This window comes from Aulonocara stuartgranti (assembly GCF_965226115.1).
Source record: "Aulonocara stuartgranti genome assembly, chromosome: 14".
In the NCBI taxonomy this organism is placed as follows: domain Eukaryota; kingdom Metazoa; phylum Chordata; class Actinopteri; order Cichliformes; family Cichlidae; genus Aulonocara; species Aulonocara stuartgranti.
In genome coordinates this window covers 23,741,999-23,757,630 of record NC_138950.1, presented here as the reverse complement: position 1 = coordinate 23,757,630, position 15,632 = coordinate 23,741,999, and the positions used below count along the sequence as shown (strand labels likewise).

The 15,632-nt window shown below is 41.7% G+C and overlaps 1 protein-coding gene across 2 annotated transcripts in view; it reads right to left on the bottom strand.

Annotated features, from left to right (window-relative positions):
* The window catches only part of ets1 (v-ets avian erythroblastosis virus E26 oncogene homolog 1), a 35,255-nt gene extending 25,646 nt beyond the window's left edge, over window positions 1-9,609 (bottom strand). For both annotated transcript variants that reach the window (XM_082503684.1, XM_082503685.1), the window contains exons 1-3: window positions 9,535-9,609; window positions 7,788-7,864; window positions 4,182-4,329 (exon numbers count right to left, since the gene is read on the bottom strand). In XM_082503684.1, the coding sequence (XP_082359810.1) occupies window positions 4,182-4,329; window positions 7,788-7,856 (217 nt within the window). In that variant the 5' untranslated portion in view covers window positions 7,857-7,864; window positions 9,535-9,609. The remainder of the gene's footprint in view (window positions 1-4,181; window positions 4,330-7,787; window positions 7,865-9,534) is intronic.
* Window positions 9,610-15,632: the final 6,023 nt, after the last annotated feature.

Here is a 15,632-nt window from a genome sequence, read left to right as displayed (position 1 = left end):
CTAAAGTGAGCAACTGACCATTAACTATTACAAAGAGGACTTGACTCAACAACCAACGCAAATTACGGGATACAGTTAGAGGAATTCACTTTTACCGCTACTGGTAAAGTACGCTCATTGTTTTTAAAAGCTCTGCATATTGCTATGCTCACGACATAAACATTAAAACAATGGGAGGTCTATCACAGGATTCATTAAAGCACCACCTTTCCTGGTGAGCTGGCATCTGTTGCATCATCACCCCCGTCAGTGATTGCATGTCTTTCAGAACTGCATGTTCTCCTACTGAAGTGGTTTGTAATTAGTCACTGCGCTATCAAGAGGAACTTACCACAGGAACACTTCCTAGAAATATGGCCTGTAGAACTCTGGGAAAGGGAAGTTTAAAAAATGATTGGTACTTAAAAGCAGAGCGTTTCCAAAAAGAGAATAAATAAATAAAATTACAACACTAACAGAGAAGAAAGCAATCATTTTTCAATCAGGGTACAATGCCAAAAGCTGTAGGTGAAAAGGGGAAAAATGCATTTCTGACGATCTCAAGTGATATTTTTAAAAAGCATTGGAGAAAATGGCTCATCAAAGGAGAAGAAGCAAAAAAATAATTTCAAGATTTCAGTTAACCAAAGCAGAACTTTGAATTATGGGATAGAGATTCCAGAGTGGCTCTATTGTAAACCGTGTCTCAGAAGCCTAATGTGGAAACTCATTCAAACGGTTCAGACATCTAAAAATAAAACTACAAATGTGCAGTGTAGTAGAAGCAGATGAACTCTTCACTATTTTTATTGACTTGCATTTCTTGCTTTAGCTCTATCACCATGCCATGCGCTTCAAATGTGCACAGTTGTGTAGCCCATTCCCCCGCAGTTGTCTGCCGCTTTTCCGTGTTTCCACTCTTGTTTTGTTTTATTGTTAGAGGGGGAAGTGTGCGCTGGCCTGATTAGTATCAATGTTTCCTCCTTTCCCATAACCCTCCAGACCCCCGCAGGCTGCCTGTTTACTTTTAGAAAATAAAAAATGGGCCTTCGCCCGTGAGGACGTGCCCCTCATCAGAGGCGAACCCCCCCCAACTCCACTCAAGGCCCCACATCTTAGATCCTCCTCCCCTCATCTCTTCTCCTCCCACCACTGCAGTCCCACTTCTGTGACTTCTCTTTTTCCCTATCCATAATCTCTCCTAAAATTGTACTCCACCCCCCCCCCCCCCAATTCCCCTCCTCTTGCAACTGTCCAGCTGTCAAATCACATCATATAAAACACAGGCCAATGGTCTCTGAGTGCCAGATCACAGCTGTGTCTGCGTGTACTAAATGGGAGTGCATGTTTAAATGTACAGTGAACTCAGGAGAGCCTGGGAGTGAATGTATGTGTGTGTGCGCCTCCCTGTATGTGTGTGTGTGTGCCTGTTTCACTGAATGGAAGGATGCTGTAATACAATACACACAAGAGTGCAGGGTGTGAATTTAATGAATGAATACGCGAGTGTGTATCACTCCAGGATGTTGGTGGAGCGTGTTTGCATGTGTGTGATTTCTGTGCCTGGATTTTGGTGAGATTGTGCAGAAATGCACCCTCACTCTTTTATTAGCACACACACACACACACACACACACACACACACACACACACACACACACACACACACACACACACACACACACACGCATACTTAACTCACACATGCACATAAAGTGAATTTCCTCAGTGGGCGTTTGCAACAGATCCTTTGGTGTGAGTGTTGGAGAGTATAGAGTAGAGCTGGGTTAGTGTAAACATTACCATGTCATGGCTGTTGTCAGGAAGCAGTGTGTGTGACATTGGGCTCAGGGCCAAGCATGTAACATCCTAAATCCCTGCCTCACATCTGCTCTGTATCTTTTCTTTCTCACAGTAACACGTTTCATTTTAAACACACCCAGTCCATTCACAAGGGGAAAAATAGTGACTTCAGTTGCAAAATCAGGCTCTAACCACCTTAAAAGACACACAAAATATTTCATCCCAAATATCCAAGACAGACATGACATGTTTGTGTTTATATTTATAGCGCCAATGGATTTGTTACATGAATATACATAAAGAGGGGGGTTTACAGATGTGAAAAAATAACAGAATTTAAAACTGGCAAAACCTCAGTGGTCTGAAAAAGAACAAGTATGCGTTCAAATACGAGAAATCTCCAAAGCTCTGCTTGCACAGCACCAGAAACTTAAAATTGTTTGCACCTGTATTTCTAAGTCTACACAAATCGTTTGCGGGTATTCAGAATTTGCAAATGTGAAATTATTAAGAGAAGTTTCTCTTTGTTTTTTTCAGTTTGAAAGAAATGAGTCAAATCAACGGCTCGGGGTGTGGAGACTGTGTCAGAGATTATTGAGCAGCTTTTTGAGGTTAACGGCAACTCATAACAGCGTATGGTGGTAGGACAGAAACCAAAGCAGTTCTTATGACATTGCTGTTAAGAGCTAAATGACTCTAACCGCATCTCCAGGTGGCTCAAATGCTCTGAGACCTGCGGTCTCCATGGATTTTGGAGACGAGAACGAGAAAAGAAAAAAAAAAAAAGAAGGTCAGCACTCGGTCATTTTTTTCCACTTAGCAATGTTTATGTCAATGGTTTAGCGCTGGGAGGAATGAAGTGAGTGCTCCAAAAGAGTGTGTCTCTGTAACAAACATCAGCAAATCCCATCAAATCCTGACTCCCTCTTGTACTGGCGTATGCAAGCATATGCACACACACACACGTACAAACACACACACACATACTCTCTCTCTCTCTCTCTCTCTCTCTCTCACACACACACACACACACACACACACACACACACAAACACACACACACACACACACAAGCACTTAGCCCCCCTCCACCTCTCCAGAGACCAAACCAGAGGCTTGGGAAAAAGATGGCCGCCCTTTGGCCCCCTGTCTTGCCCCTGCATCCAGCTCAGGGAGGTGACGGAAGAAAGCCTGTGCCCCCCAGCACCCCTATCTTACTCCCGTGGCGTGTGTCCCAGTCCAACAGCATCAATCACTTTTGAGAAGTAGAAGAGGCCAGAGTCAAACGCAGGCAAATGCACTGGGAGGAATGTTCCAGTTTAAAATAAAACTAATTTGAAAAACAATGAACGAAAAAAAAAAACCTAGAAAGAGAGGGCTGTTAGAAGAAAAATGAAGAGCATTTGCCCCCAGAAACAGAGTGGGAGGAAGATAGAGAACGTAAGAGAGGGGGGTATGAGGGTATCTGGTAAAGGCATTGCCCTCAGGGTCAGCATCACCAACATCCCCCGTGCAGCAGACGCAGAACAACAGGCCAAGTTGAGACTCTGCACGCGTGCATGTGTGTGTGTGCATGTCCTTAAATGTGTGCAATACTGAAGTTGTGGAAACATAAATCTGTTCCACTTTGGGGTCTCTATTAATAGGAGCAACGCATGTCCACAGTGTAAATCATCACATTTTACTTTTGAAAGCTTGGTTTAAGGTTAGGTTGCGGGTTAGGGAAGATGACAATCAGGTTAGACCCTTGTCCTGAGCTCCCCTTTTCCCCATCTAGCATACAGCAGGGACTTTTTTCACATAACTGGAAATACTCAGTTTTATTTAAGCATTGATGCCTCCTTCATAGAGCCTATGCAGGCAGCTAAGCACAAGATGTCCACTCAGCTTGGTGTGAATTTTCCAGACAATTACCTTCACTATTCTGTACCTGGAAGATGATAAGTTAAAGGCTGTCAGCTCTGACTGAAACAGGCATCGGGGTTTGACATTCATGGTGACAATACATGTGTTAAAATAGCTTTATTGTGTTATAACAACAAAATGAGCAAGATTTGGTGTGCCATGATCGAAGAGATGAATCCATTTAGCATACAAACTCTTTTGGTTGCTCTTTGTTGTTGTAGTGCCGAATCACATACAAGAAGGAATAAAAAGGAGGCAAATTGTAATCTCTATTTTCTGACAGATTACCACTTCTGCATCTTGTGGTTTCATACAAGCTATGACAATGTTTCTATCAAGCAACTAAGGGTCTATTAGGAACATTAACATTTGATTGTAAAAGGTTAACTTGATCAAAACGCTATCACAATTAAAAATTGTTAAATTATGGGTCCTGGTTGAGAATCAGTTCATAAATACTACATACACTTGACATCAGACTGATGATTTCTTACCTGTAGGGCACATTTCACGTCCGTCCGGAACCTCCTGCAGGGGTATATCGTGAGGGTAAAGGGGCTGTGATGGGTAATACTGCTGATGAGGGTGAACCACACCTGGGTGCTGGGTCTGTGGGCCCATTGCCACACCTCCACTCTGCCTCTGGAGACAAAATGAACAATGGAGACAAAATTTAATTTGTAATCATTTATCCACAAGATGACAAACAGAATGTGCAGTTGCATGCATTCTCTGCATGCAACTGCTCATTCTTTCTTAAAAGAAATCTTTTTAAAAATCACCCAAACTTCACAAACGAGGGATGGGGACTTTTTATTTGATAAACATTAAATAAATCAGTTAGCAACACAAAATGTGGTATGGACTTAGTTTATGCCTCTAACATTAAGTTATACAGTCTTCCTAATTGGGATTTTGGTTATAGTGAGCTCAGATAGCATAGCTAATGAGGATGTATGTGGAAAATGCTCCTTTTAAAACTTCTGTAGTGTGTGAGTGTTAGAATAAAAGATATGGTCAGGGTTTAAAATCACCCAAAATCACTTGAACCCTTGAAGAACAAGAGGAAAAGCCTGTTGGTTAGTGTGCCTTTCCATTGAATAATTATGCAGCTAAATTTGATGTGTTAACCAATGAAAAATGTTAACGTATGAGCTTATCAATATAGCTGTCCGGTGGCTTTGTCCCAGAGTGTAACCTTGTATTTTGGAAACATTTTTTCATTGTACTCACATACAGATAACCCCTGCAGCTAAATTTGACTCATTCAGTTTATCTTTGCTCTGTTGTTTTATCCTGCTTATCGCAGAACTGTTCACGTAAGACTCTTACGGTAAGAGGCTGCACTGGGGGGGAAGTCTAAAGTCAGCACTTGGCAGCAGGGCTAAAGAGATATAAAATTCTTTGAGGAAACAAGAGACAGTGGCGAAGAAGATAGCCATTTTTAGTAAATCAAAATCTAACTTTGACCACTCATGAAAAACATCAGGAAATAGCATTCTTTAAAACTGGCGTTTTTCTCACAGGCACATGACGGCTTATATAACTGGATATATAATTGGATATAACTACAGCATCCTATGATTTATGTCACATGTGTAAGTGACAGCCCCAGCAGACAGAGTGACTGGCAATCTGATAAGCAGCTCCTGTTTAAGCACTGCACCATTTATCAGTAGCTATCTAGTTTTATGGATGACTAACATGACCAAAGAATCGAGGAGGCCAGTTTACAAGGTTCTTGAGAGATTTGCATTTTCTATCAAGTCAGTCAGCAAAGGAGGGAAAGTTAGATAGGGAAGAAGGGAGCCACATGGAGGATTTATGGAGTAGACAGGCTGTCGCAGATACCAATGCAGATACCATCGACACCATAATATTCAGCTCATTCAGCTCATGTAGAACAACTTTAAATGTCGGGGTCAGCCTATATTTGGAGGAGCCTGCCTTTATAATGCATGCTTTTATATGGCCTACCTGTTATTTTAGGGACTAAAGTATTGGGAAATCTAATAGAAGTTTAGGGTCAAGTAATTTCTCAGGGGGACGACTACTGTCGACTACTGTAAATGAAAATTCATATATTTTGGATGTGGGGCTTGCAATGCTCACCATTTTTGAGTATAAGTATTAGCAGCATCCTGTTTGTTTTAATAATCTATGTGAAGCACATTGAGTTTATGTGTAGTGGAATGTGTGAAAATTACATTTTTTTTCAAAACATTATACCTATTAATCAGTCAGAGCATGACATGCTTACTGTTGTTGCAGAACTGAATAGTCTTTGGTGTATAGGACTTCAGCATTCTTATATAGCATGTATGTGACGCAGTTAGATGTATTTTTGTGTTTGGCCTCACTCCAGTAATCCAGTTAGACCATTCCATGTACAGAAAGGCATAACTTTAGAATATTGCAACATATTTTGCAATATGGTGAAGAAATCTTACAGTGCACATGTAAAAACAACTGAAACGCCCACTGTTACAAGACGCTACATTTGTGTCACAATCAAACATATGCGCACAAACACATACTCAATTACCACCGAGTGGTTTTAAGAGGAAAGCCCTTGTCTATTGCTAGCAAACCAGGCAGATTTAATTAAACATACCTTTGTGTTACTTGAAATGTGGTCTATAAGGGTTCTTAATATACTTAATACAAATGATGTGTTGTTAACAGGTTATAATTTTTTGCACTTTTGCTTTTCTGCAAAGACAAAATGTAAAGTTCCAAAAATAGCCGTGTCTGAAATCATACATCCATATGTCCACGCAAACAACTTGGAGTGCAAGAAAAGTGAGTTGCAAATTTAGATCCAAAATCTAAATTTGCAACTCATTTTTGAGTAAAACAATGAGTTTTCTTTGTACATTGTGGAGGTAATGAGTGATTCTGGGTACAGCCCCTGCAACCTGCTGCTGTTCACTCCATCCTTCATGTCTGGGGTTCTTTCATTGTGTTCATTATTTGCGTGAAAAAGATATGTAAAGAAAAGGATTAATTCAATGCATTACAAAAGGTAAGGTTACAAATGAAACTATTTGCATTTGTATCAATTTCATTTTCAACAAGCTGTGTGATTCTTTGAGTTTTTCTTTTTCTTTTTGCAGCTGTTTTCTGAATACTGCCTTTGTGAAATACATAGAACTTAGATATTGTCTTAAAGAGAGAAAAAAATATCAGAGCCTTTGCTTTTTGCTGATAATTTATGTAAATTCAAGAGAATAAAGCTACCGAGGTGACATGGGCTCACCTTTTGACCAAGCTGCCCTTGTATACAGTAGTCTCAATTTCAAAGGCAAGCCCCACCACCTGAGCCAATTAGGAAACAGGGAGAGGCATCATTCTGTGTTTTGTATTAGAACGGGGTGGGGTTGCCATTTGCATGTAACCTCAGTCTATTATCCTAATGTGCTGGCGCTCTGCATACAAATGGAGCCATTTATTTTGCAGCACACTGGCCTTCACCCTTCAAATGCTCACCTGACAGGAATCCCAATGTTCCCAGCAACTGTCTCTGACTTTGTATTCAGCACTACCATTTGGAAAGTGTTAAGGGTTCTTGCAAACACACTGCTGCAAAGCACAGTGTGGGTGGCTCAGCTGAGAAAAGTGCTGGTCTGCTGGGGTTGCCTGACTCCAGTTTGATTGGTTAGTGCCAAGGCTGGAGGCCTAGGTCTCATTATTTACAATATTACTTGCTAAAGAGAAGTACACAGTGCAGGCTTGTTGTGCAACACAGAGGAGCTCGAAAGGGCAATTTCACAGCCGTGTAGAGAATTGTCTTGTTCAACAGCTCTGTTTCCTAACTTTTGATGAAATCATGAGGAACAGCATGTACAGATACAGGCGCTTTTACTGCAAACCCTGGTGGAGTGAACTGAAAAAGAAATAGAGTATCCTCCTGTAAGGTGATGGAATCCAGAGTTGCTAATACACTGACAAGAACACCACTCTAATGCTCCTGCACACATTCCTGCACTGAGCAGTTTGCACACACACACAAACGCTCATTCGCTCACACTCGTGGACGGCTGTGTGGTAGGTAGCCGAGGCAGTCTTAACACAGAGATAATTTACGAGGGAGGTCTTACCAGTGTGCCCAGACGGTCACAGGGGTGAAGGGCTGGGTAGGAAGAAACTGGATCCATGTAGTAACTCATCACGGACACTGTGGACAGGAGAAGCAGGGCCTGCTGAAGGGATCAACGTACAAACAGTGCAGGCAGAGAGAGGCAGCCTATCCGTCACACGCTGTCTACACTTTGTGTGTGCAGGTCCGTGGTATATGTGCATGTATGCATAGGTGTGTGAGAGAGGAAAAGCTGGGAGAGGGAAGGGGGTCAAGAAGGAGACAAGATAATACAGGGAAATAGAAATTTGAGCTGTTTTTTTAATAATAATAATAATAATAATAATAATAATAATAATAATAATGGATTGGATTTATATAGCGCTTTTCAAGGCACCCAAAGCGCTTTACAATACCACTATTCATTCACTCTCACATTCATACACTGGTGTAGGCAAGCTACAGTTGTAGCCACAGCTGCCCTGGGGCAGACTGACAGAAGCGAGGCTGCCATATCGCGCCATCGGCCCCTCTGGCCAACACCAGTAGGCAAGTAGGGTAAAGTGTCTTGCCCAGGGACACAACATCCTGTTTTCATGCCATTTTTTACATTTGTTTTTGATTTACAATATATATTTGCGTTACTTTATTTCTATTGACACGTAGTCAATCAATCAACATCTCACATTGCGCTACTTCATGGTTTAAGTCTGACAGGATGTTATTTTTTTAAGAAAATCTTGGTATGTTCTCAACAAAAATGAATTTCAGCTGATGTAAATCCATCCACTAAGGAACATTTCCACCACTTCTTCCACTATCTTCCTCCCTCCCATTACACCAGTCTGCCTCCTCCTTTCATCTACCTCGCTTCTTCCTCCTCTTCTCCTTCACCCTCCTTCCTCCTCCTCCTCTCCTTGCCGCCCTCCTCCACGCTTCTGCTTATCACTTAACATTGTTTACTCAAAGCAGCACCAACAAAAGAGACTGAAAAGTGAACTGAAGGACTGCATTAGAGGTGGGTTGTGATATGGGCAGTGTTGTGTTTCATACAGGTCTCATCTTCGTCACATTCATATGTTAAGCAATTTGGCATTTCTAGTCTGTGGCAGCTGCTGACAGAAAGATGTGCAGCCGCTCAATGCTTGCAGATGTTCGGCATATCAAAAATAAATAAATAAATAAATTTAAAAAAAGATTCAAATGCTTTTATTCCCGTAGAAAGAAAAAAATAGCACAAAGTGAATAATTACTTCTGTCAATCAAACGCATGCCTTACTTTTAGCCATTCAAGTCTCTCTGATTTATTGAGAAAAAGGCAAAAAATCAATTAAAAAAATCAATAAATCACTGCTAGATAAAACATTCATATAGGTCTAACTCCACATTTAGTCATATGAAGAGATGCTATTTATATATGAAGCTACATTTCGGAGCTCTGTTAGAAATCAGTTTAAAGCCCGTTAATTGAAGGCAATTAGCAATCCTGAAGTTTCTCTTGTTCAGAGAAAATAAAATAAAACAAAAACGTGAAGGCAACTTTTTATGCGCAAAATAAGTAACGGTGGAACAGGTCGGAAACAACGCGTCACGCATTCGGAAGAATTCCTGACGGGAAAAAACTAAAACTTTAAAGCCAACACTTTCCCTCTCGTGGATCAAAGGAGCGACGAGCGCAGATAATAACAGCGTCTTCTTAATTCTACCACTGACCTGTAAGAAGATGCAGAAAGAAAAGAAGAAGAAAAAAACAACAACTTTGCACTTACCGACTGCGGTGTTTAAAAGTTTCCTGTGAGCGCTGGACAGCTGAGTGTGACAGCTGAGCGGTGGACTGCAGAGATGCTGTACCTGCCTCGCAGCGAATCCCACGGAGGAAGAAATGATATGCACACTTTTAGTCCCTCCCTCAGTCCTACGGTGATCCTCTCCAAATCCAATTTTTCCTCTGTATGTAGTCTTTGGACTTCACATGTGGTTCACATGCAGCCACAGTAGGTGTAAACTTGTAGAGAACCTGTGCTGCCATGTGTAGCTTTTCCTCTATTTTCAGTCAGCTTGTGTTTCAAAAGATTATAATATCTATATTCTCTTTCAGTAAATATAACAGTGTCATTTTTTTTAGCTAAATTAGATTTAGGTTTGTTTATTTCCTTTTTCTTTTGGTTTGTTTGTTCCTCGTCCTCCATCAGAGTCATGACAGGGAGGAAACAGCAGGGAGGCAAAAAACAAAGGTTTTGACTATCATTGCAACTGTTGACTTTCCTGTGATGTTGTCCTCTGACACCGTTGTTTGTCTGACATGCAATTTTCTCTCTCTCTCTCTCTTTAAAACAAGGATCTCAGATGTCTGAGCATGTGTGTCAAGCAGCAATTTTACATTCTTGTATTATCGTAACCTGGCACAGTATCCCAGACTTCTTAGATCTGGCATCGGCTGAAATTACCTTTTAAAGGAAACTGTGGCTGTTAGATCAGTTTGTCTTAGCAGAAAGCACCTGCATATTTATTTACTGTACATCACTGACCATCATATCATCCTCCAACCTTTAACTGCAAGCGTCGGCCGGTGCATGCAGGACACTGATTAAAGCAGTGGTAGGAACACTGACTGCTCTTCTGCGAAATGAGAAGCCCCCCACTACAAGGCAAAATCTACATCCACATGTTCTGATAGAGGATAGTGATAAGTAATCGAGATTGGGCAGTGTTATCTGTCTATTTGCTTATTCATTGCTGCATTTGTTTGCTTATTTCCACGCTGAAAACTCACAAGCTTTCCACAGCATTGCTCCCTAACAGCACCCCCCCCCCCCCCCCACACACACACACACACACACACACACATACTGCTTCTTCTCCCCTCTTCTCTCTCTCTATCAGCTCAGCACTCAACACTTGCGAGGCATCTGAAACACCTTGTGGCTCCATGATAATAGCGTGACCTCAGTGCCGCATTTGTTTGAATTAGAAAGTGCACGGTCCAAACCTCCTGACAACCACTGCTCTTACCAGTAAATCTTAAGTCTGGGGGGTAAAGAGGTGTGTGTGTCTGTGTATGAGTGAGTGAAGAGCTGTGGGGATGTGGGGTGGGGGTCAAGTCCAAGGTGAGAGGCGTGAAAAAGTACCATAAGGGGCTTTCTCAAGACCTCATCTGAATCCCTTGGCGTTCTCAGGGCCTCAGCACTCTGGGCCCCCAGGGGACACAGATGGGCAACACGTCGAGGGCAAAAGGCGAGGGTATGACTTATTGCCATGTGGAGAGAAAAAGCACGAGACGCGCCCCTGTGATGAAACCAAATTGAATAAAAGCGGGGGTGAATGAGATCCAGATCTTCAGCCGATGCCCTGGCAATGCTGTTTCAATTAGCCGGCTCACCAGTTCAAAGGCGAGGCCCCAGATACACTTCTGCTCTGCATGAAGCTACTATCATCGCTTTGCCCCTTGCCTTTCACCTCCCCATTACGGTGCCATCTTTTTCCGCTCAGAGCCTCAGCCCGTCTGCTGGCTTTGCTCATGTTTTACATTAAACAGATAGTGAACGGCTTGCCATCGCAGTCGGTGAAAACCATCAGTCAAACAACCTGCAGGATTTTACGACCTTTACAATCACTCTCTTGGTTTGAACTGCATCTGCATCAGCTCTGAATTAAACTTATGTTGGGTTATTTTTACCAGAAGAACAACATTTAATACATTTTTTTCTTGTTTTTATTTTATCTAAAACCATGTGAACTTAAGGTCATGACAGCATTATGCACAGCCCATATTGAAACACAACCCCTTATATAAAATATGCTAATATTTATACTGAAATTACACAGTTCTCAAGCATCACTTTAAACTACGTTTTTCCTTTTAGTTACGATACATAGGAATATTCATCATCCTTCTTGTTTTCTTGATGGTTTCCTGTCAGCTCACTGCTCAAGCGCTGCAGCCGTTTGTCCTCCACTGGTATCCCACATCTTGTTGAGCAGCTCCAGACTGAATCCTTTTGTCTCATTTTCTCGTTTTGGATCTTCCAAAGATAGCACTGACAGGTGATATTAATGGTCTTTTATTAGCATCGTCCTGATTGCTACAGATTTTTTGGAAGCGCAAGATAAAAAGAGCGAGGGAGGAGAACAAAAAAAGAAGGAGAGAGACAGAGAGAGAGGGAGAATATGGAAGTCCTCCACCCACCACTTCTCACAGGAGATCGCCTCTCTTTGATAGCCTGCCCGAATCTGTTCCCCCCATAGAAACTGCCCTGCAGATGTTGTTGCTGTATGTCGACTACAAAGAAGGAGCCCTTTATGAGAGGAACATCTATTTTGGGCCTCAGCGTTTCCGAGTTGTGGTGCTCAGCGAGAGAAGTGCAGGCCTAATCTTTCTGCTGTTGAAAACTCTGTTTTATTCTCTGCCCATGATATTTTTAGATTAAAGCGCAGTTCTAATGAATAAAGCAAGAATGTAATGTTTTATGACAGTATCAATATGCCATCACTGTGGTGGACTTGGGCCTAGAACAGCCTACGTTGCTATTGGCATCAGCAGACAGAAAAAGGGGTGGGGTGGAGGGGGGCGGGGGGGGGGGGGGGGGGCACATGGGACAGTAACCTCAGTGAAATCACAAATGTGGAGAAGCCTTTGTTTCGGGCCTGACTATACTCGTTTAGAAGTGCTTGTGGCTCAGATTTTCATCTTCAGCCACAGAACCGTGTCTTTGTTGCACTGTTGACTGCGAGGCAAAGGTCTCGGGGGCAATATTAGCTCTTGATATTATTTTTAATTAAGGCACCAATCCTTCAGCCAAGTTGTCCAAACAGTTCTAAATAGGCTCTGTAAATCAGACAAACATCCTCAATATTTGATGGGTTGAGAGTGTGCACTATAGCCTCCAGATGGTTTGTGTTTCTCAACCGTTTCACGAGGGATGGTACGGGACAGCAATCTTCTGTTCGAGTGTGCCTCTTGACAGAGCAAGTTCCTCCAAATCACATGCTGAGTCGCTGGACTTCTGCCTAGGTCTTCTCTCTCTCTCCCTCTCATGCTCTCTTTCCCCACTGGTCTTCTGACTCCACTGTGTGTGGATTTATTAGTAAGCTATGTGTGTGCACGAACTGTAGCTCTTGCTTTTTTGCCAGTCAATACTTTGTTTAATTAATTCCATGACAAACTGATTCGTGCTGAAGCTAACACTATGAATTTTGGCTTTTACACCCCCCCCCCCCCAAAAAAAGGCCAGCACAGCTCGCGATATCAGGATATCAAGCAGTTGTGTGTGTCATAGTCAAAGCTGTTCAAAGCTAATGCATTCTTTGATAAGTGTAAATGTAATGGTGCTTAGGAAAAACAAATCAAAACACTGATGTTCTACACTAAAAGAAAAAAAAAAGATGGGAGTAGAGTAAGATGAAAGGCAAGCAGTCTGAAGATGTAGGGAGAGGACTAGATGCACAGTCCAACTTTCACTGGTTGATAAGCTGCTGGCCTGGCGCCAAAATCCCCATCCCCACACCCCTCAAACACACACATACTCACACACGCATGTTCAAACACCCCACCCAGTGGTGAGCACTGACCCTCACCACCCTCACAACCACCACCACTCCAGTGGCGTCTCCAGCTCGCTATCCCTCTTCATTAGTGTCCCAGAACGAGATGCTTGTCATGTAATTAACAGAGGTTTTCTGAATGCCTGCGTAACGCACGCTCTCATTAGGAAAGCGGGAAAAAAAAAGGCTGGAGCGAGAGAGGAGAGGTGGGGAGGCAGGCCTGGGAGGCACGTAGAGGGAGAGCAATCGGGGAGACAGATGGGGAGAGAGACGGACAGAAGGACAGGGAGTACATGGGGGGGGAATAACGTGCTTAGAGCAGCAAGAAAAACAGTGACTTACATGTCGAGGGGCAAGGTTTCTGACTTTCCGCGTGCCAGCTAGGGACACAACTGACAATTACTGGGGTCTGGACTAAATTATAACGACTTACCTCAGTCAACTGCTATTCTCGTTAATATTCAAAAAGTCTTCTAGAGGTCGTTTAAGCCAAGCCCTCCTCGGTTTTCTCTCAGGGTCATCGTATTTAAATGTGATGTAAAACGAAACAGATAAGTCAAGTATGAATAATGAGTATAAGTGTAAAGGGAAAGTTACCATAGCTGTTGAAAAACATTTAATTGTGCTTATGTTTGAATGACTATTGGCTCTGGTGACCTGTCCTCGGTCTCTATGATAGCTAAGATAGGCTCCAGCCCACTTATTAGTCAAAAGAAACAGATGAATACTGCTGTATATTTCCCAGCACCTAATTTAGCAGAAGTCTGGAGAAAGTCTCTAAAGTATAAAATGTTATGATTCTTGTTGAAGCCATATCAGGTATGAAGCAAAATTGTACATGTACCTGGCCAGAGAGGCTTATACACTGAACCATTCAGAGATGTACTGAAGGGCCAAATCACTGAGACCTTTATGAACTAATCAAAGGATTTTAAAGGTAATTCTTTATTGAACTGGGAGCCAATGAAATGTCCTCAGTACTGGGGTAATATGTTCAAATTTCCATGTATGACTGACTCTGCTTCATTCTAAATATGCCGGCAATCCATGGACCAAGAGCCAGGCTGAGAAAAGAATGCTCTAACTTTTGACACATATTTTTCTAAGTGACAAAAAGCTGTTCTGGTGACTTTATTAACATGATCATCAAAACAAAAATCACCGCCCATGCTTCCTTACTGTTTTAGAAATAATTGTGATATATATGAAAAAATATTTCTGTCTTGGCTAAAGGTCTAAAACGTTTCTAGTCATCCAGCAGTTAGTGTCATCAGCGGAGTTTATAGATCTTGAGAGCAAAATAATAGGTACAACTGTATATCATCTGCATAAGAGTGAAAGGAGATGTTTTTATATATTACAGTACCAAGCAATAGCTTGTAAAAGTTAAAGAGCAATGAACGAAGAGAAGACCCTTGAGGAACACCTGTTTTATTTGCGCAGTTCTAAAACTACTTATTGAAACATAAAAACCGCTGCCCTTTAGGTATGAAAGCGGTCGAGAACCTGACTGAATCATGAAGCCTTTGAATTAAAATGTCAAGATCAGCAGAGTCGAAGGCAACAGTGAGATCAAGCAGAAGTCAGAATGAAACTCTGTGAATCACTGTTGCTCTTCAGGTCACTGATGACTTTGGTAAGAGCTGTTCCAGTTCTATGATTTGTTACGAAACCATACTGGTATTTATACATACTGTCAGTTCAAAAATATTTCTTCTATATTTTAAAAACTTTTTCTTTTTTTTAAATTTGGCAGAGGAAATAACGATTAGAAATATATCTGTAATTATTAATTACCACTGGATCAAAGTGTATGATCACAGCACAGTTACAAGAACCAGGAAAATTGCCTGTCTGTAAAAAATTTAATGATAATATTTATTACTAATGTTATTAATGATTATCTTAATATGAGAACGTGGGTTGGAATTTGGTGCTCAGTGCTACCAGAAATAAACACAGAGAGATTACACGATTTTCATCCGATAACTTGAGATTTGCACATTCGTCCTGAGCTGTTTATGAGTGCAACACTATGCATTGTATATTAGTGTATATCAAGGCAAAGCAACCCAATCAGGGATATGGGACCATTAACCAGCTTCCATCTGATTTAAGAGGAAAGCTGTGACATTAAAAGCCTCATATTATGCTGTATCATAGTGCTGCGTTACAATGGGCAAGGCTGTGAAGCCATGTTAAGGGTCATGATGGCTGTCAAAGTGTCTCTGAAATGTTGTCTCTGAAATGCTATTTTACGTGTGTGACTAAGCACATGTAAAACAGCATGGGCTTAGTCACCAAAGGAAATGTCATGTTGTAGATA